Source organism: Mus pahari, chromosome 9 (genome assembly GCF_900095145.1).
Source record: "Mus pahari chromosome 9, PAHARI_EIJ_v1.1, whole genome shotgun sequence".
NCBI classification, from domain to species: Eukaryota; Metazoa; Chordata; class Mammalia; order Rodentia; family Muridae; genus Mus; species Mus pahari.
This window is the reverse complement of record NC_034598.1, coordinates 16,456,264-16,483,553: the sequence shown is the minus strand read 5'-3', so window position 1 is coordinate 16,483,553 and position 27,290 is coordinate 16,456,264. Positions and strand designations below refer to the sequence as shown.

Below are 27,290 nucleotides of genomic sequence, written 5' to 3'. Positions count from 1 at the left end.
ACTGAAAATGTGGTTCATTTACACAATGGAGTACTACTCAGCTATTAAAAACAATGAATTTATGAAATTCTTGGACAAATGGTTGTATCTGGAGGATATCATCNTTAGTGAAGTAACCCAATCACAAAAGAAGTCACTAGATATGTACTCACTGATAAGTGGATATTAGTCCAGAAACTTAGAATACTCAAGATACAATTTGCAAAACACAAAAAAATCAAGAAGGAAGACCAACATGTGAATACCTCAAGGAATTTCTTAAGGAATAAAAGAACCTTTGAGGACTGAAAGCCTTTGGAAATACATTCCAACACAGGTTGCAGTATGAGAGACTGAAATGACAAGCCGAGCATTGTAATGGAATCAAGTACTCCTGAACTTCTTGAAATTGGCAACTCCAGTTTCCAAAATAAAAACCTTGCTTTCCAAATACCCACAGTGCAACTGTCAGTGTAGCCTCACTTCAGTGGCATTCACTAGAATGCTGCTACTTCTCAAGCTAAATCATCATGGATTATCTTACAAACACAAAATTTAATGGATAACACCTTTTAAAAAACAGATACAATAAAAGATTTGCTTCAGGTATTTTCCCCATTTGCATTCACATACACAAAGAACTGAAAGGAGTGGGGCTCTCCAGTGATGCTGCAAAAGGACTCTCAGCTGTACTATGACTGGTTTAATGTAAGATCTTATAATCTTCCCAGGAGAAAGTTTACAATATGAAAGCACTGGGTTAAAGGCAAATGTCAACCAACAGGAAAAGTTCCAATGCATTCCCATTTCTGGTCTTCCCCAAGCCACTCATAACATACTGTCTCTGAGGACAAGAAAATCACAATCAAACTGCATTTATGACAAAATTTATGAAGATGACCATACATGTCACAGCTAATCTTTCTCAGTATGATCTATTCCACTGAACAGAAACTTGTAAGACCACTGTACAAAACACACTAAAAACAGTATTTAGATTGAAGACTTTTAGGCAGAACATACATTTAATGCTATTATTTCTATTTATGGGCCTGTCATATTTTTCAACAATTAAAATACAATAGATTCTGAATCAAGAAAAATTATAGGGAATTTAAGGCCATAAGATGAACTAAAAATGTAAATATATATAGATTAATACAAGTGAGTCTGTACTGAATGAGTACTGATTATTTTAAGTCCTCATATATAGATATGTGTATGCATATACATATTGTGTGTATACATACATATATATGTATGTATGTGTGTGTGTGTACGCATATATACATTCTAAAGACCACAAGGTCACAGGTTAAAAAAAAGCTGGAGGAAGCACTTTTCTAATAAAAGTGAGTGCATGTCCAAACTAAAATCTAAAATTACAGTAAACAATGAATGAGGAAAAAATACTTGTTAGCCAAAAGAAAAAAAATCATATTTATAACACCACTTTGTCTTATATGCCATAAAATTGAAAAAGAAAAATTAAGTGGCAAAAATAAAATTAGGTCACAACCTTACATCAAACTATATTGTCAACATTACTTAGAAGAAATTTCATTAGTTTTTAAGCTTCTGGGTCCTTTACACTCTCAGGTCTACTGTTAGCACAAAATGTTTCTATTTATTTGGAAAAAGACAGGGTCCAAACTAGATGACAAATTGTACCATTTCTTGTGATTCCATTTTAGAGAATGAATTAATAAACTGAAAAGTAGCAAGAAAAAAAATGAAAATAATTACATAAGCCACCATCATTTATAATAGGAAGCTGAAAACATTTCAAATTAGCAATGGAGAGATAATTAATAACTAAAAATTAGCGATTGAGTTAATTAGCTTAATAACTGTGACAATCTTCATAGTCAAACTGACTAAATTTAGAATGACCGAGATTCACACATTTAGAAATGTCTGTCAGACACATTTAGAGATGTTTAAGATCTATCCCAAACGAGGGAGGAACTATCACATGTTCTAAGGCTCTCTGAATAAATGGGGAGAAAGGAGAAAGCCAGAAAACCATGATTCTTTCTCTTTCCCTGCTCCCTGGTTGATATTGTGAATGAACCAAATACCCCAGCCATACCTTTGATGGTATTATAGACAGTACTCCTCTGAGCTGCGTGACAAAATAAAAATATTCTTCTATCCTTAAGTTGCATTCTGATAGGTATTTACCTATCCCATGCATCTATGAGATAGATAAGTAATATAACAACAATGTGGAATGTTATCAGTCACAGTGCTATCCTTAATTAGCTATATGCCCTTGAAAAACTGCTTAACATGTCAAAGGCTCATTTTTCCTTGTATCAAATATATATATATGTATATATATAGGCACACTGTCAGATTAAAAGTCTAAGGAGATTCCATGGCTTGTGAAAATTAGAACTGAAGTAAACTTCTTTTTGTAGACAATGAAGCTATGAAAAACATGGATACATTTAAAATCTTTATTACTTATTAAACATGAGTGAATATAAAACTTCACAATGATAATTAACATTTAATATTTGACTGTCACTAATAATAATATTAACCCGCAAGGATGAAAGAATAAAAGACTAGTAGAAGCTAGGGATGGCTTGGTGATTAAAGGGCTTGTTCGGTAAAGAAGAGGATCAAGAGTTTATATCCCTAGAACCTTTATAAACACTGAGTTAACTATGGTGGCCCACCTGTAATTCTAGCCTTAGAAGGATGAGATGAGGTCCACCAAACAAGCTGACAACAGCCTCATCTGAGAGTTTTGACTGATTAAGAGACCCTGCCTCAAAGAGTAATGTAAGAGAGGATGAGGAAAATGTTCAACATTAGCCTTGGAATTCCTCACACGTGAGCACACTCGCATGGGCACCTGCCCATACTCATGTGAACACACATGCATATATGTATATAAACTCCCACAAAGATATGAAAAGAAAACATGAGTGATAAATATATATCACTATATTTTCATTATATTAACATGATTATTCCTATATTAAGATGGTAAAATAGTAGCAAAGTATGCCATATTATGAAATAAACAAGAAACAAAATATGTATATATTAAAAGTAAAATTCAAGGAAATCTTATTAAACATGTCATTGCTAATCATTCAAAAGCAGGTACATCCTAAACCTCCTCATAGAGGCCAGCTGCCTAGGGGGTGACTGCTATCCAACTCTAATACTTGTTTGACAGCACAGATCTAGATACGGTTTTAGATATCAAAGTTTGTTTTCAAACAATTGTACTTTAACAAAATCACCACAGAACAATTTCAGCTAAACACCAGTGTAGAAAGTAACTTAGATTTCACATGTTCATGAAGAACTGGCAGTCATGGATGTCATGACATGAATACCAAAGGTGGACAGGTAATCCTTGTCTCCAGCGTCTCCTTTCACAGTGTACAGCCTCAATTCCTAAGCTCCGTGTGTTCATAGTCAACAGCACCTGGAAACCTGATGGCTGCCTTGGGTATCCTGGCTAAGTTTTTCCTCCTAACTAGGCATCAGTACTAGACTATGAGCCTGTCTTCAGGAACTTTTGGGTTGAGAAGTAAAGTAGTAAGTGAATTTACAATGACAAATAAATAGTTGGTAGTAAGATTTCATCTGTACTGTCTACACATCTCTAATCAATATCTATTCACCTCCCTAAAACAGAATGTCCAAGCATTGTACTCTCTGAACCACAGAAAACGATGTGTTCTAATGAGAAGCCTATTTTCCATAAGGTAGAAAATACAATCAGCCTCATTGCAAAATGATCTGCAATTCCATATCCAAGAGTTCTGTATCAGAGATTTAACAAACTGCTTAGAAGAGACATGTTTAACAACTGCAACCAAAAAAACAAAAAAAACAAACAAAACAAAACAAAACAAAACAAAAACCTTCTAGCTGCATTGAATACATAAAGTCTTTCTACCTTAGCTTTATTCTGTAAAAACAATATAGAACAATTACTTACAGAGACTATATCATGTAATAGATACAGTAAGAAATCTAGAGAAAATTTAAGTGTGTGGGAAGATGTCCATAGGTGATATGCAAATAGCAATGCTATTTTAAACTAAAGCCTTGAAAACCTTTTGATTCTGGTTACCTGTTGGGGGAGGTGTCTAAAACAGACCCTCAAAGATGTCAAGGAGAGACTGTACTAATTATCTGGCCAGTCAGTGCTAACTTTTTTTTTTTTTTAAGAAAAAATACTTTAATTTCTTTAATTCTAGGGTAACAGCAAGTTCTAGTTTTGCTGTGATAAAAGACTGTGAACAACAGCAATGTGAGGAGGGAAGCGTTTATCTGGCTTACGCTTCCAAGTCACAGTCCATCACTGAGGAAAGTCAGTGTAAGAACTAAGGCTGAAACCATAGTTGAAGACTACCCATTAGCTGGCTTGCTCTTTAGTATATATATGGAGAGAGAGAGAGAGAGAGAGAGAGAGAGAGAGAGAGAGAGAGGGGGGGGAGGGAGGGAGGGTTCTCCGTATAGCCCTGGCTGTCCCAACTTTCTCATATATATTTTTATTTCACCATAATATATTTATATTTCTACATCTATTGTTTAAAAAAAAATATTTGAGCCAGGCAGTGGTGGCGCACGCCTTTAATCCCAGCACTTGGGAGGCAGAGGCAGGAGAATTTCTGAGTTCGAGGCTAGCCTGGTCTACAGAGTGAGTTCCAGGACAGCCAAGGCTACACAGAGAAACCCTGTCGCAAAAAAAAAAAAAAAAAAAAATTGAACCTTTTATTTATACTGAAGTCTACCATATATTGATGAAGGTTCGCTTGTGTTGGAATAACAGCCAAATACAATTAAAAGCTCCCATGTAAAATTTTACTAATCCAGAGTTCTAAATAGATGCTGACTCAGAACAGTCAATACATCAAATAACAAGAGCACCCCACTGTACTACGTTTTTTTCCCCAGGACCTCATTTTCATCTGTCAACTATGTACACATCTCATCAGATACTAAGAGAATTTAATAAATGTAAGATGATATTTTATCATTTTTAGGTTTTAATAAACAGATACAAAAAGTACTAATTTAAAATAATCAGGGCTTCTCAATTTTCCAAATAAAAGCAGTACTGATAAAATTAAATTTTAATAGTTAAAAATGAGAACTGAGGATGCAGTTCAGTTCATGGAGTGATTCATCTCACATGGAGGTAACCCTGGGTTAGATCCCTAGGAATGGCGACACCTGTGATTCAGCACTTGAGAGGTAATGGCAAGGAGGATCAGAAATACAAGGGCATCCTAGACTACGTGAGACCTAGTCTCAAAATAATACAAAGCAAAAAAAAAAAAAAAAGGCAATGAATAAGGAAATGCAAACCCCCAAATAAAATGAACTAAGTTTAAATGTCAAACAAAAATTCTAAATACTTCATTCCATCAAGTTTAGTAGACAAACAAATTTTGATACTCCTTCTTTAAGAAAGACAACGTGCTCCAAGGGCGATCACTGGCTGGTATCAATCTCAGATTCAGGTTAGTTTGGACTCATCTAATAGATAACAGCTGCATTATGATTCAGCCTCTGGGAAAAGGATTCTTCTGTATACAAACCTGTATTTTTATTTTTGAAACAGACCAAGGTAATTGCAGAAAAGCACACCCACTCAAAACAGCAGAGTTGCAGAGCCCAACACCAATGGATACCTCTACACATCTACAAAACATTCCAGCACCTAAGGCTCAGGAAACACTGTAGAAGACAGGGAAGAAAGGCTGTAAGAGCCAGAGGAATAGACACACAAAAGAGGACAAGGAAAAGCCTACGAGGGAGGCATCAACACTACTTAAGAACTACTGGCAAATAAGGAGAGCTGAGAGTGGGAGAAACAGTCTGCCTCAGGGAAGAGTATGCCAAGTGATTATCTGAAAACATACACACAAGTTACACAGACTTGGGAGAATTTATGTACGTACATATACATAAATGCATGCAATAATAACTAATGAAGAGATGACCGCTTTGAAAACGAGCAAGGAGGGATAAATGGGAACGGTTGGAGGGAACAAAGAAAAGACAGATATGCTGTAATTATATTGTAATCTCAAAAAACATAAAGTTTTCTGCAAGTTTTAAAATCATGAACAGCTGAATAGAGCCATTAAGATGTTTTGAAAACTTAGTAAAATAGTTCCTCATTGCAGATTTTTACCAATGATTTTTGAGTTGTCTAATGAAAGTATCAGACATCGAATAGATATGGGTAACCTCTTAAAAAATAAAAATCACAGAGAGTCAGAAAAACCAGTTCAAAAATCACAAAAGTTAAGTACTATCTGAATAAATAAATTTCACTCATCTAGTAAAATCACACCACTGGGTATATATGGACAAACCTGAAATCCCAACATACAGGAAGTTGAGTTTGAGGTCAGCCAGGACTAAATAGAGAAACATGCCTCTAAAAACAATCAGTCAAATCAATCTTTCCCAAAGACCAGGTCCAACAACAACCAAAATAGAAAACGGTTAATTTTTATAAGTTGTTTTATCATTTCACTTTTTCCTTAAAGAATTTTAGTACTATGGGGATATTAATAAAAAACAAGACTGCTTAAATCTTTTCTACCCACTGCTACTAGCCAGGGATGGGGCTCAGTGTCTCAAACGCATTTATCTACCATCAACCTACATCCCAGACCTGAACTGCTTAACTTCAAAACACAATAAGACAATACAAAGTTTATTAAATACATTTCAAATATACTTAATCAAAACAGTAAAAGTAACATCATGAAAACCTGAACAATAATTAAAAACATGAATAGAGTTTTGAATGCTGTTTAAAAAGAGTAAAAGAAACAGAAATGTCAAGGCCAACCTTTATCTTAAATACTTAATAAAATGGCAAACAAAATACCTTGACATATCAATATCAGGATATCAGTATCACTTAGGACTATTTATATGATTCATATAGCTATCTATTAAACTAAAACAACTAAGAAATAAAAATATCAGAATTCAGAGAAAGTGAAGATTGAAACTCTACAGTTTTCATTAAGCATTTCCTAGAAACAGCAGAGCTCAGTGTACCTGGTGTCCAGCCTTTACTTGTTTCAGAACACTTTCGTAGCATACTTCATCCATGTTATTTAACTGCTGCATCTTAAAGATTTTAAAACAGGATAATTATAAAATTAGACAATAAAACTACAATATGAAACATTGTCAATTATAGTACAAAACCTTTCAGACTAGTTAGAACAGAGAAGCAACAAATAAAAGTATCTAACATATAACAAACAAATAAAATAAAAATCATAAAGTAATTCAACCACAGTTACAGACTATAAAGACTAATTTTTAAAAGTGAGTGTCTACCTTTAAAAGCGATAGATATGTTAGAATACATTTTAAAGTACTGTTTTCCTAAAGAACCTCATTTTTCAGGCTATTTTTTTTCCTATCTCATTTCAGGAACCACACAGTTTTCATATGTCTGAAAGTCTATGAACACAGATTGAATGACAAAGAATAATCTACAGAAAGAAATTAATTCACTGTGTAAATTAATTTAATAACAAACACTTTAGAACTTGGAGAACTTATAATTGATAATCTGTTACTAAGTAGGACAAAATGATCAAAGGATTTGAAAATCAAATCTAGTGTCTTCTATCCCCATGCTAAATACCAACATTTTCAGTGTACTTTGGGTCTGTTTCATTTCAAATTGGAAGTACCATCTTACAATTTCTCATATTCTTAATAACTGGATCATATCTTGAATTTTAACTGGAATTTTCAGTAACAGATTATAAACCACATTAACAATACCCTGATGAGATCTTCATACATACAAACAATGTATTTCAAATTAATATAAAACTTGTTAAGTTCTAATAATATAAAAATCTGTAACTATAAGAAACATAATTTACTATCTACACTATGGTTTGTAAATTCCTTTAATTGCCAAATTTCTAAACTTTCAAAAGCATCATATCACTTCTTTATCCAACATTTGGTGAGTAAAATACTACCATAATGCTATGGAAAACACTTTGAATTTAACTACCTTTAACTGATTTACCAATCTACCAATATCTTAACAGTATGAGACAAGAATGGCTGTTTTACTAATAAACTTGTCTTTTAGAAAATCTAATGTAGAGCTGGGCGGTGGTGGCTCACGCCTTTAATCCCAGCACTCAGGAGCAGAGGCAGGCATATTTCTGAGTTCGAGGCCAGCCTGGTCTACAAAGTGAGTTCCAGGAAAACCAGGGCTATACAGAGAAACCCTGTCTCAAAAAAAAAAAAAAAAAAGAAAGAAAGAAAATCTAATGTAATTAATGAAAAGCCAAGATTTACACAGTTTTAATTTGTTCTCTTTTAGAAAAGTCGTCAAATGAACTTTGAATATTATCTTAAGGCTTTTTCATCTAAGGAAGAATATGAGTTCAACAAAATAAATTTTAAATAAACTTTATTTACATTATTAAAAAACTGTAATAAGAACACCAATACTACAAATGGCATAATGGTGTTACCATTAAAGGGATGACTATTTTTAAAGCATTATATAGAATATTAAAAATATTGTTTATATACATAATATGGTAATAAAAATGTATTTTAAGCACAATTCTTCTTCATTGGCTGCTAAGCATGAGATTACCTTTCAATTGCAAGTATTCCTTATTTTAAATGAACACTGTATCAAAATATATATTTAATTACAGATTTTATTATTTTATAATGCCTTTCAATTAAACTAAACTAACTCTGTGAAGTGTTTAAGAGCTATGCTGAAATACTGTAGCCTACACTAGGAACCGTCCTGCAGGAAGACTTTACTGCCAATACTGAGAGGGGTGCCTGACTTCATTTGGAGCCATACTTCTTCTTTATGGAAGTGATGCTGGGTAGCATTTAATCCCAATTATGTATTCAACAATAAGCCAATAAAATTATTTCTCCTAGAAGTACAACTATCAAAATGAGCTCTGACCTTGTTTGTACTTTTAATCCCTAAAAATGTCTGTCCAAGAGGAACAGGTCGAAAACGGCCATCAAAGTAGAAAAGTCCAATGTAGGGGTTAACATGCAAAAATGTAGCAACATCGAGGTAGTTGGGTAAGGTTGCAGACAATCCAAGAATTCTTATCATACTCTGTGTGGATTCAACCTGTATGGGTAATTTCAAAAGGAATGTATTTAATTAAATAAAATGTAAGTAAATTAACCAAAACAAAAAACTCAGAATAATATATCATGTACGTTATCAATATGAATTATAAAAATTATAGTGCAGGAAATGGATATGAGGTTAGAGGTTAACAGAGGTCTTATCATCTAAAAGTGCAGGCATAAGAGATAAAGGCCCAAGATATGTGACAACGGTGGATCACTTGCTTAGCATGCGTAAGACAATGTATTATCCTTCTCCCACTACACACACCCTACTCCTTATTTACTATCATCTGAACTTATGGAATTGACATTAAGTTCCTGTAAGAGCTTTATAACAATTAAATTAATTTAATATATTTTAAAAACTGGGGGTGGAAACTTACATCCCTGATAGAGTTGGCATGATATGCACCAGGCTTGGGTTTGGTCCTCACAATTGTCTAAAAATAAATACTAAAATCCCCCCAAACAAACAAAAAAAAAACCAAACATCAAATTCTGATTATATTATATGCAAAGGAATAAAATCAAAGGATGGTCAGAATATTCCATATACTTCATAATAAACATATCACTATGTTATTACAATATCATTATCAAAGTCAATGATGATAAGATTGTTCAGTGTTGGAGATACAATGAAATAAGCAAAGCAGACACTTATAGATACCTTCATAATTCCAAAATCCAGTTACCTATACTAGGTGATAGCATAATCCACTATAATCAGGTGATGCAATACTGAGTACAGCGCAAACCACACCTGTAGATACTACTTGAAACATAAATGTTTAAAACAGATGGAATTGGTTGAAAATTGTTGCACAGAGAAAGAATATCACACGTGGATTTAGTCTCACTAAAAAAAATCTTATATAAAATAGCAAACACCCATTTCAAATTTTACCCTAATTAAAGAATTCCATACAATGTGAACCAGTTAAAAGAGTCATGGTGAATACTATAAAATCCATGTTGTGAAGATTCTTCTTCATTTTTACTCCAGAAACTAGGGGGTTAATTTTCTAGAAACGTGTGTGTGTGTGTGTGTGGGGGGGTAATAGTACTGATAAGAGAACCCAAGGCTTTCTATAGTTAACTTTTATGATTACTATCTCATAAAGCTTACATTTGGACAGTCTGTCTCCTTGCTGAAAAAATTTAAGAAACAATATTAGTTTATTATTAAGTGCAATAATTTATAATTTCTTATATATTTATCTTATCATCTCATCATGCCAAGTGTGCTGTAAATGTAGTCCCTAATCCAGCATTTAATTTCTATCAGAAATTACATTGAACTGGAATAGCCTCCAGCTCCGCTCACATTACCATGAGTCATGGTGTGATGTGAAACACTACCATCTACTGGAAACACTTCATAATCACAAGGAAAAAGCTCATGCGTTTTAATACAGTGTTATGAGCACTAGGTTAGTATTTCAGAAATATATGAAAATCAAACATACATTTCTACCAAGGAGATTAAAATCTAGTGGGAAATACAGAAATTAAAAGAATGAAGCATATCTAATTTTATGATTATTAAGCATTGATAGATGTTAAAAATACACAAAGCATAAACAGAGGGAACACATATGTTTATTTCAGGTATCTCCTTTTAGTATGTAGAAAGCAGAAAGATGATTTTAATTAAACAAGTAGTATGCAAAAGGTTCAAAAGAAGAGTATATTTTTAATCAATGTTTGCACAATGTGACCAACATATAACTGTCATTCATAAGCCTGAATAGCACATAGAAAAAGAAAAAAGAAAAGAAAAAGAAAAAACTCTCATTCCATCTCAAGAAAGTTGAGTTAAAGCTAGAATACAGGGTTAATGTGCTATAAAGAATGGAAAAAATATATTTTCAAGTGGCTGGAACACATAGTAGCTGACAGACTGGTAGACATCAAAATGAGATGACCAGCCTTTACTAAATTTTAATATCTTCCTAAGAAACCTGGGTATTTTTCTTAGTATTACAAGTAAGGAAAGTATAGAAAAACCATTAAAAATCGGTAACATTATGAAAATGATGGGAGAGTGGAATATGTTGTATATTGGTATATTCTCTAAAACAAACTACATGAAGTACAACCATGTACATAATACAGTGTACACAGTCTCAGGAAGGACTGAAGGCAAACCTCATGCCACTTCCTGCAGCTATGGGAGGCGAAAAGTCAGGCTAGTTAAATTACTATTTTGTGAACATATAACCACACTCCTCTTACAATGTGTAGATAAGATTTGCAAGAAAGCCCTCATCTGTAGAATGCTTTTATCTTGATGGACTGGACTCACAAGGTTGCTCACTGCAAATAAATCTGGACTGCATGTGTTCACGCATCATGGCTCTTTGAAAATGTCACCAATTTTCTAATATCATGGCATAAAGTATAAAAAACAAAATCAGGATCAAAATCATTACCTTTGAAGCAAAGATAACCTGAAAACTTTTATTCAAACTCTTGGATGTAAAAATTTGGGGAACAAACAGGTGTTGGAGAAAGATAAGTTGTGGAAAGAGCAGAAGCAGTTACAGACCTTTTGTGTCTTCAGTGTCACAACTACATGCATGGTTAAAGCTATTCTGAAGCTGTATTAGATAATACTTGACTGTATATATATCACATTCAGTTTTAAGGCCTCTGGAATTTATGTAGGTGTATTATTGTGTGCATATTTATACAATGACATGTTAAAACGTGACAAATTTTCCTCCAATTCCATACAAGCTTCCTGCAACTGCCATCACAGACGTACCTCACTCTATACCTGGTTAAAGCCAAATATATCCAAGAACTTTCTTTTCTTTTCTTTTCTTTTTTTTAAAGATTTATTTATTAATATACATAAGTTCACTGTAGCTGACTTCAGACACACCAGAAGAGGGCGTCAGATATCATTAAGGGTGGTTGTGAGCCACCATGTGGTTGCTGGGATTTGAACTCAGGACCTTTGGAAGAGCAGTCAGTGCCCTTACCTGCTGAGCCATCTCACCAGCCCCACTTTATTTTCTTTACCACTAAATTCATAGTACTTGGAAATATTTAGCAAGCATATGGTTAGAGTTCATTAAATGAAACAGTGAATGAATGTAAATAAATATACTTTTTCTACCCATAAAATTAGCTTGCTCCACAAACAAGACAGACTCTCCTGTTCCATAAAGAATGTAACATGGGCATCTTTCAGATCATGTGCCTCACTTTTTTTTTTTAAGCCTCCAATGTAGTATGTTTTTGGAGAAACTGAATGCAATTTATCAAATCATTTCTTGTGCTGGAGAAGATTTTAGCTGTTCTCCAACTTTGATTTTTAAAAGACAGCTTCAATGATTATAGGAATTCATATTTCTTTGAGCTTATGTTTGTTTGCAGTCTAGATTTCCAGAAATGAACTACAAAAGCACATGCTTCCAAATCATACTCCCGTTCAATTCCCTTCATATTCAATCTTCAATCTAATAGAAATATAGATTTAGATTCTTTTTACATGTTTTCTATATTTTCCCACATTTTTATTTCTACTTTAAAATAATCTTTTAGGGGCAGAGCATACCCAAGACAACTCCCACAAGGATCCACTCAGGTGGAACATGCCTAAGACAATCCACACCCAGCCAAGATGATCCCTGCCCAGATCATTTACACAGAAGACACCTAGAGGCCCTGGGCACCACTAAGATGAGCATGTATGTGTTGGGGAACTGGAAGAGAATGAGAAGCACAATGAAAGGAGGCTGAACTAGAGACTTGAGGGTAGTGATGAACAGCCTGATGTTAGTTAGTAGCTTGCTATGCCACCTGAGGCCATGAATGAATGTAAATATTACATGGTGATGTCCTAACCCATGGTCCATGTACATATAGGTACATGGGCCTGCAGCAGCAATGGTCTGTGTCAATGTCTATGTTACTGTAGTAGGTTGGCTTAGTGGTGCTTATATTCTAATGCTAATTCGTGGTTCCCAAGAGTGGTTGCCCTAAAGACTAGAGTCTAAAAGTAAGACACTAAGTAACCCTGCCCCAGTTAACTGTGATTGTTAATAAAAGATTCAACAGTCAATACCTGGGCAGGTGACACATAGGCAGTGTTCAGGTTTTGCAGGCTTGAGGTAGGAAGAAGAAGGAGAAGGTACAAGAGAGGAGAAGGGAGAAACTGCCATTGGTTAGCTGAGCCACAAAAAAACGTGGCCCTGAGGGCTGCCCAATTGCAGTTACAGGCAGCCCACATGAAATATAAAAGCTGTTTACGTGTTTCATCCGGGAATCCAATAACCAAAAGGCCAGGATTTTTAATAATTTCTACATGTTACAACCAGACAGATGTCCCTCATCTGGGCTTCCTCCTGGGGCCATGTTGATGTTGGAGAGCTATACAGAACTGGCCCCACCCCTTCACTGGAGGTAGCACCCTGGAATACTAACCCCATTCATTGCTTGGGCAGCTTAGGAGAGCTGGTCTCAAGGAACAAGATAGGCAGAGAGTTGATCCTGCTCTACCACTAGCTAGAATGGAGTTGCACCTCTCCTGGGCAGCACAGTAGACTCGGCCCTAGTGGCAAGGGTACTGGCTAGCCAGCCGGAGGAAGTTTTCTTTGAGATTGAGTCTCCTAGGTGAGAAACTATACCCATAAAATGTCAACATGGCTGCCTAAAAATGACCTAACAAAGATAACACCAATACATATGTTAATGTGAAAAGGAGAGATGCTAACAAGCTTCAGTCCTAGACAAATAGCTACATACTACTAAGGATGTGGAGGGTGAAAGAATAAGTCAACCCCAGGAAAGAGTACATCAACAGCTTATCCAATACAAAATGGTCATCAACTACTTATCCAATACAAAATGGTCATTCCTAAAAACTTAAACACACATACACACACGCATACACACACACATACACAAACACACATATACATATACAACAGTATATGTATTTTGCTGTATTTATCCATTTAGAAACACATACACAACAACCATAATTAAAGAAAAAGAGGGCCTGAATTTAAAATCCAGTAAGGTGTGGCAATCTAGGACAGTGTTTGGAGGGAGGAAAAAATGATGAAATTATAATATGAAAAGAGATTCCAGTATTGTCTTAGTCTATTGTATTGCTATGAAAAGAAACCATGACAAAGACAACACTTATAAGAGGAAGCATTTTAATTGGTTCTGGCTTACAGTTTCAAAGATTTAGTCTACTATCATGGAAAGCATGGAATGGCTAGAGAAGTAGCTGAGAGTTCTACATGCAGATGAACAGGCGGCAGCATGAGATACACTGCTTCTGGCTTGACTTTTGAAACCTTAAATCCACCCCCCCACCACCACCACCACCACATTTTCTCCAACAAAGCCACACTTAGTCCAACACTTCCTAATCCTTCTCAAATAGTACCACTCCTTGACACTGAGGCCATTCTTATTCAAATTATGACATATTTTAAGTGTATAAAGAGATTTTAAAATACAATCAAATCACTAATCTGTCCAGAAATTTATGGCCCATTTATGGAAAAACTATTTTAAGACTTGTTTTACAAACAACTTTAGAAGTTTTATATTTACCTTTTAGGTGAAAATTTTAAGTGTATCTACAGTAGAGGTATGTGTGAACTATATGTGAACTATAAAACTGTTAATATTAAATTAGAGGAGAATTTTAAGGAAAACAAAACATTTGACCTGGGAATAAAGAAGAGCACAATGGCATATGCAAAAGCACTGTTAGATGGAGATAGCTATGAACATGGCCAGAAATCATCATGGTGTTGGATGTAGATGCTACACACACATACACACACACACACACACACAAGCAACAGGTAAGCATACCTAATTGCTCTAAAATGTGAAACTTTTTGAGTACCTAGATTCCATATCTAACCTTATTTAAAATCAAAATTATGAGTTAAAATTATATTCAAGCTAAGCATCTCAGATGCATGTAGATGAAAACTGACTTTCACGCACGCCTTTAATCCCAGCACTTGGGAGGCAAAGGCAGGTGAATTTCTGAGTTCGAGACCAGCTTGGTCTACAGAGTGAATTCCAGGACAGCCACAGCTACACAGAGAAACCCTGCCTCGAAAAAAACAAAACCAAAAACAAACAAACAAACAAACAAAAAAACCTAAGAGACCTCATTATGGATATACAAATATGTCAAAAAATAAAGAAAATTTGAGAAAATGGGAGAAACAGGCTTCCCAAGGAATAAAACTCCCAATTTGTCGTCATCCAATTCTATATTTTTAGTCCTAAGAACATATACATGTGATCAACACTAAATGAACTCAGCAGGCTGTGTTTATATGTCTATATGTAACAATGGTAATTAAAGAGAAAGAGGACATGAACTGAGAGGGATAGAGGAGGCACAAGAGGAGTTGGTGGCACAAGAGGAATAGGGTAAACAATATAAATACAGTTCTTACCTGTGACATTATATAAGAAAAAACATTAAATATCAAAGACAGCTTGATAAGAAGTCAAGCTTTTAAATATAAAAGATAGCTCTGATACTTTCAAATATCAAAATTTATTAACTATCATTTATTCATATTAGATGATTAATACTGAAATAGCTGTTTAGTAGCTGGTGAACTTATAAAACATATTATTTACGGTTAGATTCAAGCAATCACCATCTGTTTATAGTTGGAAAATAAAAGGTATGCCAATACAGATTAGCATTTCCAAAAGTTAAGTAGAAAAATAAAACTGTACTAAGTATTTGAAGGAATATATGTAAAATACAACATTTGTTAAATACAAGTTTTTAAGCTAAAGAGACAGTGTTCCATGAAAGGAAAAAGTTAAGACACAGGAAACAAAAAAGGGACAATTTACAGAGTGAAAAGAATAGTGTCTAAGGAAGAAGGAAATTGAGGGAAAAGGGTGTACTGATAGCTATGATACTGATGGTGGCAGAAGAGGCAGGGTGTCTCGGAGGGAGAGGAAAGAAGTTCAAGCATGAAAGGATGCCATTTCATCTTAGTGATGTAAGTAAGAGGAAGCTGGAGTGGGAATGAGGGACACAGAAACCAGAGAAACTTCAAAGTTTGTAACTGGCTCTTACCTGCCGTAAGGTCCTGGCAACTATACTTTCTAGCACTGGGCCTCTGTCTTCATGCAGCAAGTGAACCTCATCAAGAATCAGGAGTTTTACAATCTGGGAAAGAGCAACATCCCCAACACTCTTTCTTGTTACTACATCCCATTTTTCTGGCGTGGTCACGAGCATCTAAAACACAGGAAATAGCAAAGAAGCTAAATGGAGAAAAGTTGTACAGCTTAATAATCAACTATATCAATCAAAAAATAAGTATTTCCATGCTAATGTATTACAACTATCAACATTAATCTGGTTATAATTTGAAATGTATTTTTCATACTAAGTCATAACACACAATCTTTAAAAGTAGAAACTAAATGTTGAATACCTCTATTATTCATTTTCTTTAATATAAGTCCTCATACAGTACATTAATACATTTGCATTTGAAAAAATAAAATGTTTACAATTTCTTCTTATATGTTAAGCTACCCTTAACAAATAGGCTAAAAGTATAATGGATTACTTCAAGATCCCTGTAGCGATTCCTCTTAAAATTCAGCTACCATCTTACACACATTCTCATTCCTTAATGTAAAAACTGCCCAGAAACATAAAGTCTATGCTTTGAAATAACATTCATATGACAAGTATCACAAAAAGGCTATCAAAGTACAAAGCAACATTTAAAATTGTTTTTAGTGCAGATATGATCAGAAATACATTTATTGTTTTATGTTTATGTATTTCTTACACATGCACTTGTTTCTACTGTTTCTTAAAATTGGGTTTTACAATAATTTCTATAACCTTAAAAATGAACATAATAAACAACGTACCTGAGTTCGTAAAATTTCACTTTTTGACAACTGCATATCTCCAGTCAACTCTTTCACAACAATGCCCAGTGGCTCTAGACGTTTGCTGAAGTAATTTGTCATCTCAGCTGCCAAGGCTTTCATTGGAGCAACATACACAATCTATACCAAACAAACATTTGTTTGCTGAATGAGCAAAAACTACAATACCATTTATTTCACAGTAGCCAAAGCAAGTCACAACTTATTGTGAAATATGATTCTAGCTATTTCCTATGAAAAATGTTAATAATGATATATGGAGAGTAATTACCTTAGTAGAATTAAGCATGTGGTTACTTAAATAAAATATTGACCTTTAAATAAAAGGACAATGATATTTGTTTTCTCTGCCTCATTATTTAGAAAGTAGACTGTTTCCAAGCTAAACATAAACGCCTTTCCTCAAGGGTAATGGGATTTTTAAAACAGATATAAGGACTGCCTTTATGGCAATGAAGTCAATCAAGCAGCATTCTTTACACAACTTCTACTATAATATCTTCAAGAATTCCAAGAATTCAAGATTCCATAGAACTGAAAGCTTATTATACCTTCTATGCTTTAAAAAAAAAGTCTAATTTGTAAATTCTTACCTTAAACTCATTTTTTTTAATAACACCTTGATGAAAGTGTTGGCGGATTTCATGTAGGACAGTAAGCATTGCAATATTGGTCTTCCCAGCTCCAGTAGGGGCACAGATCAGCATGTTTTCGTTGGTGTTGTAGGCTGTTTCAAATACTATAGACTGGATTCTATTGAGTCTCTTCATTCCTTTAAAAGCCAACTGTCCAACCTAAAATAAAGGAGCATGAGTCATTGAAAGAAAATATAAATGACTCCTAAAATACTGGTGTGTGTGTGTAAACACCTAAAAGCTGGTGTGTTCGTGTGTGTGTGTGTGTGTGTGTGTGTGTGTGTGTAAGTGTCAACTAAAGAAAAAGAAGCATGAATCTGAGAAAGAACTAAAGGTGGGAGGATACAGTAGAGTTCAGAGGGAGGAAAGGGAAGAAGAAATGGTGTAATTATAACCTCGGAATAAAAAAAAAAACTAGTGTCAAAACACCTAAAATTTTAAGAAATTGTTAAGAATGTAGAGAGAGCCTTAGACTAGCAGGGACATTTATGTTGGAACACATAAAATATTTGTATCCAGAATAATGAATTTTCTAAATAAAGTAACAAAAGAAGTTAACTTTAAAAAGAAGCAAAAGATCTGAAAACGCTTTCACCAAGAAAAACATTGGCACACACACACAAAGGGAGAGACACACAGACACAGACAACCTTAGCTTTCACTAGGATACTGAAATTATAATAAAGTAACAATTTAAATATGGAAAAGTTTTTAAATTCAAATTAAATAATCCAATCCAAATTTTGGTGGGCACTTGGGAGAAAATGAAATTCATACATAATAGGAATAGAAGTTTTAAATAGTAAAGATTCTCTACAAAAGTCTTCTAACTTTAAAAAAGTTACACAACATACACTTAACATATTATCTAGCCATATATGCCTTTGATGATTTACTCAAGGGAAAAATACATATTCATCTAAAAATGTACCCCAAATTTTTGTGTACTAAAAATGTAATACAAAACAACCTTATTTTCTGGAACATGAATTACAGAACCAACTCAAATGTCCACAAACAGAATTGTGTTTATTTATACAAACACATACTACAAAGATATAAAGATGTGTTAAATATAAATTCTGAGATGTAACAACATAAGAATATAAAAGACAATTATGTTGAATGATAGACACCAGATAAGAGGGAGTATATACAGCATGGCTGCACTGACTGTGCAGTACAGACACCGACATGCAAACTGATGAGTGGGGAAAGCTGGAGAAGGGAAATGAAGAGACATGGGACACAAATGCCTTTGGAAGTGATAGCTATAGGTGGACACTTGTTGGTTGTGATTATGGTTTCACATGCTAAACTGGCCTAATTATCACTTTAAAATACTTATATGACAGTTACACCTTAATAGCTATATTTTAAAATATGAGAGAAAACATAGTAGACACGTGTCTATTATATCTACTTGCTCTTTTAGACAAAAGTCCACAGGAAAGTCTCTTGGACCTGGAAGTATGAGTAGGCCATGGAACGCCTGAGACTGCTCCTCATTTTTAAATCGTTGCTTCTACTCATCACTCAACTCACTTGATCACTCACTACTCAAATTGTAGTTTGTAATGCATACTTCAATTGTTGGGCTTGGGGAAAGGAACCAAGGTTAAAATGCTGGCTCAGCTACCACTTGCAAATATATCACGGAAGAAACAAAATATCTCTGATGTCTACTGACACATCTGTTTGGTAAAGATGAGTAATATTACACAAGTAAGATATAGAGATTTATAAAAACAAATAAAAATAATAAAGTGAAGGCTACTACATAACTTCTTTAGATTATTTATTATAATTGTTTCTAATGACCATGCCTACTATTTTAGAAATGAAAAATCTGGACTTCAAATGGGTTTTTATTTAAAACCATACAACAGTAAGTGATAGATCCAGATATAATGTCAGAGCGTAGAAATAAAATCAGTTATTGATTGGATAATGTTTACAAAAGTAAACAGCATTGGCACTTATTAAATATTCTAAAAGAAACAAATATAACTCTATAGTTATGTAAGCTTCATTTGTATATACGGATCACAAAAGTAGTGCTGCAAAGGAATGCTGCAATTTCCAAATATTGTTTTATTTAGTGTGGAAGGGGAGTTAAGACAGGCTGGTCCTAAACTCACCATGTCATCCATTTTGTCAAGGAACTCATAACAGTCCTCCTGCTTCAAAGTGCTGAAATTACATTTATGAGATACCAGGCCCAGCTTCCAAATAGTCTCTCTAGATTAAAGTCCAGAACAGTATATTATGACTGGACTAAAAATTCAATTATATCACAGTCTAATTTAAATACATTCAACATATATACAGGATTTTAAGCAAAAGCATGGCTTGGGAAATGACAATGGGAAGTCAGACAAATCAAAACTGGCTTTCTCACTGAGTAAATGGATGACAGTATATAACAGAGGAAGATGACCAAAGACTGAGAAAGTCAAATGCTCTAAGTATCTGCTATGCCTCATCTCCTGAAAATAGTAAAATAATAAACAAGTCAAAAATCTCTTTTCAGAATCATGAAGAATTTTCTCCAAGATGTATCACATTTGAGGCCAAAAAAGCTACACTTAAAAAAATTCTGTAATAGTTTCTTTAAAAAAAAAATCCTTCTGTGATCTCATAAGAGAATTAAACCAGAAATCAATAGAAGCTACACATACCTAAGAAGATTGGAGACTGAATAATAGGCGTTTGAATGAATTAAATCATTGAAGAAATAATGGAATATTTCTAGAAATCAAATAAATGTGAAAACGGTGTATCAGAATCTGTAATCATCTCTTTAAAAAAAAATTGTTTCTTCAATCACCTTAGACTAAAACAACAAATCAATAAAAACATATAGAGACTAAGTAAAAGGCTTCTGAACAAATTAGGTCATTGCAGAAATAATGTGGAAGTTTTAACTAGTCCTAGAAATCAAAAAAAATTGGAAACAATGCAACAGAACCTATGCAACAAAGCACTGTGATGTCACTTCAAAGACAGAAAGAATGTTTGGCTGCAAGTGCTTATATTTAAAAAGTCAGTAAGATGTCAAGTAACTTAATGATGCACTTTAATCCTCAATATCCAACAAAAAGAAGAGAGAAAGAGAACAAAAATTAATTGAAGGAAAGAAATAAAGAAATAATGAAGTTCAGATCTAAAGTAAGTGAAACAAAACATAAAAAAAATCAATACAAAGAATCAATAAAACAAAGGTGGGTTTTCTGAAAATATAAACAGGAACTATATATCTTAACCAAAAAGAGCAAAGACGCAAACTAATAAAAGCAGAGGTGGAAGCAGGCATTGAAACAGATGCCACAGAAACATATATGGTCATTAGAGGGTATTCAAGACTTATAATTGCTCTTGAAGAACAAATGAATTCTGCTTAATTAACACCTTTCTCTTAATTGTGCAATAAAATATTCCAGGGTTACTATCAACTTTTCTTTACTAAAGAGAAAAGTATTTAATGCCTCAAAGTAGTTCATTTTAACTAGATGATTTGAGCACTGCAAATTAGTTCTTGGAAACAAAACACCTAAAGAGAATAATCTAATATTACATCTTTAAAGAATAGAGATCTTAAGACATTATAAAAATCAAGATAGTTATTCTTTAGTTATACCAAATTTTATTATATATAAAGAAAGCCATAAGAACGCCTAGCAAAAATAATTAGAAATTGTATCACAATTTAGATAACTTTTAGAATACTTATTCTATACCATTCAAATGCTAATAGAAAATAATATGCCTAAATACGTAACCTTCTAAAATTAAGTCATAATGAAAACAGTCTGCATATGAGAAACATAAACAAAGAAAAAAAAACAAGAAAAAGGGTTGGATAAATAAAAAGATACACCTTCCAAATGTCTTCTACCCGCTGATGATAAGATTATAAATAAGGAAGACAGCTACTACTTGCCTTGAAGGAAACAGCTTAAGAAATGGGACCCTGCGTCCTACTTTGCTCCATCATGTCTGTGATAAAACACTGACCAAAACCAACTTGGGAAGGAAGGAGCTTATTTTGCTGATAGGTTACTGTACATGGCTTACAAATTAACTGTACATCAGGGGAGTCAAGGCAGGAGCTCAAGGAAGGAAGCTGGAGATAGGAACTGAGTTGGAACTATGGAGGAATCAGCTTATGGACTTGCTTTCAAGCTCAGGTGTAGCCTGCTTTCCTAAACACCTCAGGACTTCTTGCTTGAGGGTGGTACCACCCACAATGGGCTGAGTCCTCCCAGATCAATCATTAAGAAAATGCTCCACAGACTTTCTTACAGGACAGTCTAATGTGAGCAATTTCTCAACTGACATCCATTTTCCTAGATGACTTGAGGTAGCTTGAGACCAGCCTCTTTATATGGGGTTAAGATAGCAATCTTATCATTGAGAGGCATGGTTTCAGTCCAGTCGAACACAGAGGAAACCTTAAGAAACATGGGGTTCTCAATAGGATATTTTAACAGACAATTAAAACCCAATCATTACGATCTCCACTCATAAAACTTTCAAAACGCCCTTCAGCACCATTTTAAAATATAATTACATCATTTTATTCCATCTCTTTCCATGTATGACAGCCTCCTACACAACCCATATTGGCCCCTCTCAAAATCATGGACTTTTCTTAGTTCTTATTGTTACACACACACACACACACACACACACACACACACACACACACCCCTCTAAATATATAAAATGAATCTATTCAAAACATTTAGTGTTATTAGCATGTTCATGATTTCAAGGCTGAATATTTCATATTGAATAAGCAATTTTGAGATATTCCCTGAGAAGACTATTTCTCCTGTTATCAGTCAGTATTGCTTAGTTGCCTGTAGTTCTTTATGTATGGATGGAGCCGACAGAGATTCCTGTCTTCCTTATTACCATGTATTACATCAGCGTACTCTCAATCATACCCAATGTGAAATTCAGAGCACACCATCAATTTGGTCTGAGTAATAACTGTGACTTGGCTAGGTTCAACATTATAACCAAGTATATAAAATCTACAAGCTCAAAGCTAAAGTAAATCTGAAAGCTGAGAATGGCATGTTTTATGAAACTAAAGTATTATTTTCATAAAGAGACAAACTCATGATAACTTTGTGCGTGTATGTATATGTGTGTGTGTGTGTGTGTGTGTATGTGTGTGTGTGTGTGTGTGTATGACAATCTGGAGTGATTTTCTAAGTTTTGCAGCTTAGAAATTACCTAACCCATCTAGAATTTAACTGCTGTCTGATAAACAGCTGTGTATCTAATCATGACAATAAAATATAAGCAAAATGGCCTCTAGTCAAATTCTGTAGCTGTCCACAAGGAACATATCATTTCCAGTTTTGGCCTCTTACTTATGATAATAATTGGTTTTAACTGATTTTACCCCTTTACTTCCACTAGGATGCCTCAAAATCTTTAGAAAAGGCAAAGTATTTGGGCAAATATACAATTAAATCAAAGAAACATGACAGATGTTGATTGTGTAGTATACTAATTTAAAATTTTTATAGTATACAGAACTCTTCCAAAACTTTTTAGAAATGATGTCCTTTTAAATATATAGCTCCTAAAGAAGAAAATGTCATTATTTAAAAACTCCCAATAGAACTGCCTCAGAGTCAAGAAAACTATTTGAAATAATATTTAATCTCATATTTGAATAATTTATTTCAAGCTAAGAGTCCACTTACTATAAATACTACATCAAAAATGTAAATTATTAAAAGTTCAATATTAGCCGAGTGTGGTGGTGCACACCTTTAATCCCAGCACTCGGGAGGCAGAGGCAGGTGGATTTCTGAGTTCAAGGCCAGCCTGGTCTACAAGATGAGTTCCAGGACAGTCAGGACTATACAGAAAAACCCTGTATCAAAAAAAGAAAGAAAAAAAAAAAGTTCAATATTGTAATGTGTATGTGTATGTGTGTTTGTGTGTGTGTGTGTGTGTGTGTATTTCAAAGTCTAAGCTTAAAATCATTAATATTACCATTCCAAAGAAGAGAATATCTTAAGAAAAGAATCTATTTTACCTGGCAGTTTTAAATTTTTTATATTTTAAATATGTGACAGAAGGACAGGTTAGTCAGCAAGCAAAAATGAGAAGGGGACAAAATATTCCTATCAGGTGTCCACAGTGTGTAGACTTATGTTTGTATCTTAAGTTTAATCCCATTGATCAATGTTTCTGATTTTGTGCCTTTGTTATGCTATTTTTATTACTATAGATTTCTAGTAAAATTTAAAATCAGCTTTAGTAATGTCTCCTGCAGTTCTTATTATTTAAGACTGTTTTACCATACTATTTTTTTTTTCATTTTTGTTTTTTGTGGGGATTTTTGTATTTCATATGAACCTAAAAACTATTTATTCAAGATCTGGGAAAAACTGTTTTGGAATTGTGATGGGGACTGTATTACATCTGTACACTGTTTTTGAGAGAATGACTATTTTTTTCTATGTAAATCCTACTGATCCATGAGCATGGGATTTCTTTCTGTCTTCTGATTTCTTCAAATTCTTTTTTCAATGTCTTTTAGTTTTTTCATCATAGAAGCCTACTGCTAGCTTGGTTAGAGTTACCCCAGCTTCAGTAAAAGATCCCATCTTAAAATATAAGGTAGACAGTGCTAGAAAAATACATATAACATCCATTTCTGACCTCTACAGCAACATGCAAATATGCAAGCTCTTGAACATATGCATAAATACACACACACGCACACATACATGTGAAAAATTAGCTAAAGTAAGCAAAATGAACACAAGCTTACATATGTCCTAACATATAACAGGCATATATGAATGTGTTTCATGTATAAAGGAACTCACGTACATATTTTTCACCATGTATACTCCAATAGTAACTTCTTAAGCAACCAATAACCTATATTCTTTTTTTTTTTAAAGATTTATTTATTTATTTATTTATTTATTTATTTATTTATTTATTTATTTATTATATGTAAGTACACTGAAGCTGTCTTCAGACACTCCAGAAGAGGATGTTAGATCTTGTTACGGATGGTTATGAGCCACCATGTGGTTGCTGGGATTTGAACTCTGGACCTTCGGAAGAGCAGTCGAGTGCTCTTACCCACTGAGACATCTCACTAGCCCAATAACCTATATTCTTAACTGCATTAACCAATGACAAATGACATGTTCCAAGCTTCTATTACACAAAAAGCTCATCTTACCTCATCTAAATCTTGGATATAAACTGGTTTTTCCTCAAACCCAACTGGCATTGGTTCACTATAGGGGATCTTTACTTCTTCATACAGCTTGGTATTATCTCTTTGGATTCCTTCTGGTAAAATCATCTATAAGTATCAAAAATAAAATTCCAATAATAAACAGTAAAAGCAACTGCTCTGGTAAGATTTTAAATCAGAGATAATGACAAAATATTGCTAGTTTTATTATATAATACTGACAAATAAATCCAGCTAATTTAAAGGAAAAAAATCAAAATAAAAGAAAAGCAAACATAAAGGATACTGATAAAACATTCAGGAGTCAAGTAGCTCACAGGATGCACAGAGCACAGTATGTTAATGACTTAAAGTACACATCAGCTACATAGTAATCTTGAGGTCAAGAGTACTCTCAAAACGAGAAAAATATGTGATAGAGTTGTAAGTTTAGTCAGTCAATGATACAATGGATACAACTCATAAATATGAACTATATCAACCCAAAAAAGTTAAGTATGTTCTAAATGCAGAATATATTTCAGGAACTTAGGATATACTACAATATCCCACTTTCCCTACGATTTTAACATATAATTTAACATACTGCATCCACTAGTAATATATTTAAGGACACAAGGAAATGACATACCTTGGCACCAGCTATGAATGCTGATGTTTCTCGGGCCTGAGCCTGGGAATCATAAACATGAGGATAACGAATTTTTTCAACCTCCATGTCTCTCTGCCTTCCTAAAATTGGAGCACTTCTAGCATTCAGAAGTGCATGTTCTCTGTAAATAAAAACAGTAACAGGCCAGATTTATGAAGCCATATACTAATAAAAGTTTGCATTAATTATTATTTCAGGTACTCTCATTTAAAAATAGTAGAATTTGGTAGGAGACAAGTAGCTCACTCCTATAGAAAGACCAGCAGTCTCAACTAACCTGGACTCCCGAAATTGCTCAGACACTGAACCACCAACCAGGCAGCATACACCAGCTGATATGAAGCCCCTGACATATTTACAGTAGAGGACTTCCTGGTCTGGCCTAAGTCAGAGAAAATGCACCTAGTCCTCAAGAGACTTGAGGCCTCAGAAAGTAGGGAGGTCTTCAAGAGTAGGTGTGGTGGTTGGGGACTTCCTCTTCGAGATGGAGTGGGGGTGTGGGGGTTTGGGGGGGAGTGTTAAACATTCAGAGGGTAAACCAGGAAGGAGAGATAAAGACTGGACTGTAAATAAAGATGAAAGAAAGAAAGAAAGAGAGAGAGAGAGAGAGAGAGAGAGAGAGAGAGAGAGAGAGAGAGAGAGAGAGAGAGAGAGAGAGAGAGAGAGAGAAAGAGAGAGAGAGAGAGAGAGAGAAGTGAAGAAAAGAAACAACAAAAGAACTTGAAATTTGGGGCAGAACTGTTAAGGAGAATATAGTGGGAGTGTAATCAATAAGAGATAGATATGTTTCACTGTATATATTTATGAAATTTTGAAAAATTTTTATGTTTAACTTTCATGCCATGTTGTTCTATAATTATATTTTAATCCTCCTACTGTAGGTCCTCACTGGTAAAATTCAGTATTTCATATTTAAAGATAAAATAAAATTAAAATAGTAGAATTTGAACTAAAAACAAAAAAGGAAGATATTAACAACAAAGAAGTTTTATGGAAAGTAAATCAGTATTAAATAAATTTCCAGGTGCTACTTATACATAACATTAGTAAGGATGACTTAGTATTTTGTTTTACAATTAATTTTTACAATATAAACATGTTTAAATGATATTTCAATGTTTAAATATTAGATTGGTGGTTCTCAACCTTTTGGTGATGCCAATGATAAAACATTGATTGCTACTATATAATTAATTTTGCTATTGTTATTTATCATAATGTAAACATTTTTGGACACAGGTTTGCCAAAGAGGTCACAAACCACAGGTCAATAACTGACTATGATTTAAATGACCATATCATACACTTAAGATATGTGCATGCCTCTGTTCAGTTTTGTCACCACCATAATGGGATGATGGTAGTAAACTCACAAATGAGTTGAAAATTTTCAGTCTAGTTTTGAGAAATATTTTTAGAAGATACTGTGTTGGTTTGAATGAAAATGGCACCCATAGGCTCATGTGTTCGAATGCTCAGTCCCCAGTTGGTGGAACTGTTTGGGAAAGATTAGGAGGTGTGGCCTCATTAAAGGCTATATGTTTCTGGGAGTGGGCTTTAAGGTTTCAAAAGTCAACACCATTCCCAGTTCTCTCTCTCCTCTCTCTCTTCTCTCCTCCTCCTCCTCCTCCTCCTCTTCTTCTTCTTCTTCTTCTTTTCTCTCTCCTCTCTCTCTCTCTCT

General features: G+C 34.0%; 1 protein-coding gene across 4 annotated transcripts in view; it reads right to left on the bottom strand.

The window, feature by feature from the left end:
* The window catches only part of Ascc3 (activating signal cointegrator 1 complex subunit 3), a 279,428-nt gene that overhangs the window by 191,747 nt on the left and 60,391 nt on the right, over nt 1–27,290 (bottom strand). For 3 of the 4 annotated variants that reach the window (XM_021204568.1, XM_029542107.1, XM_029542105.1), the window contains 7 exons: nt 25,589–25,730; nt 24,940–25,065; nt 17,667–17,867; nt 17,053–17,193; nt 16,238–16,402; nt 8,960–9,136; nt 7,042–7,113 (listed from right to left, as the gene is read on the bottom strand). In XM_021204568.1, coding sequence (XP_021060227.1) covers nt 7,042–7,113; nt 8,960–9,136; nt 16,238–16,402; nt 17,053–17,193; nt 17,667–17,867; nt 24,940–25,065; nt 25,589–25,730 — 1,024 coding nt within the window. The remainder of the gene's footprint in view (nt 1–7,041; nt 7,114–8,959; nt 9,137–16,237; nt 16,403–17,052; nt 17,194–17,666; nt 17,868–24,939; nt 25,066–25,588; nt 25,731–27,290) is intronic. The other variant, XM_029542106.1, reaches the window with a different exon arrangement.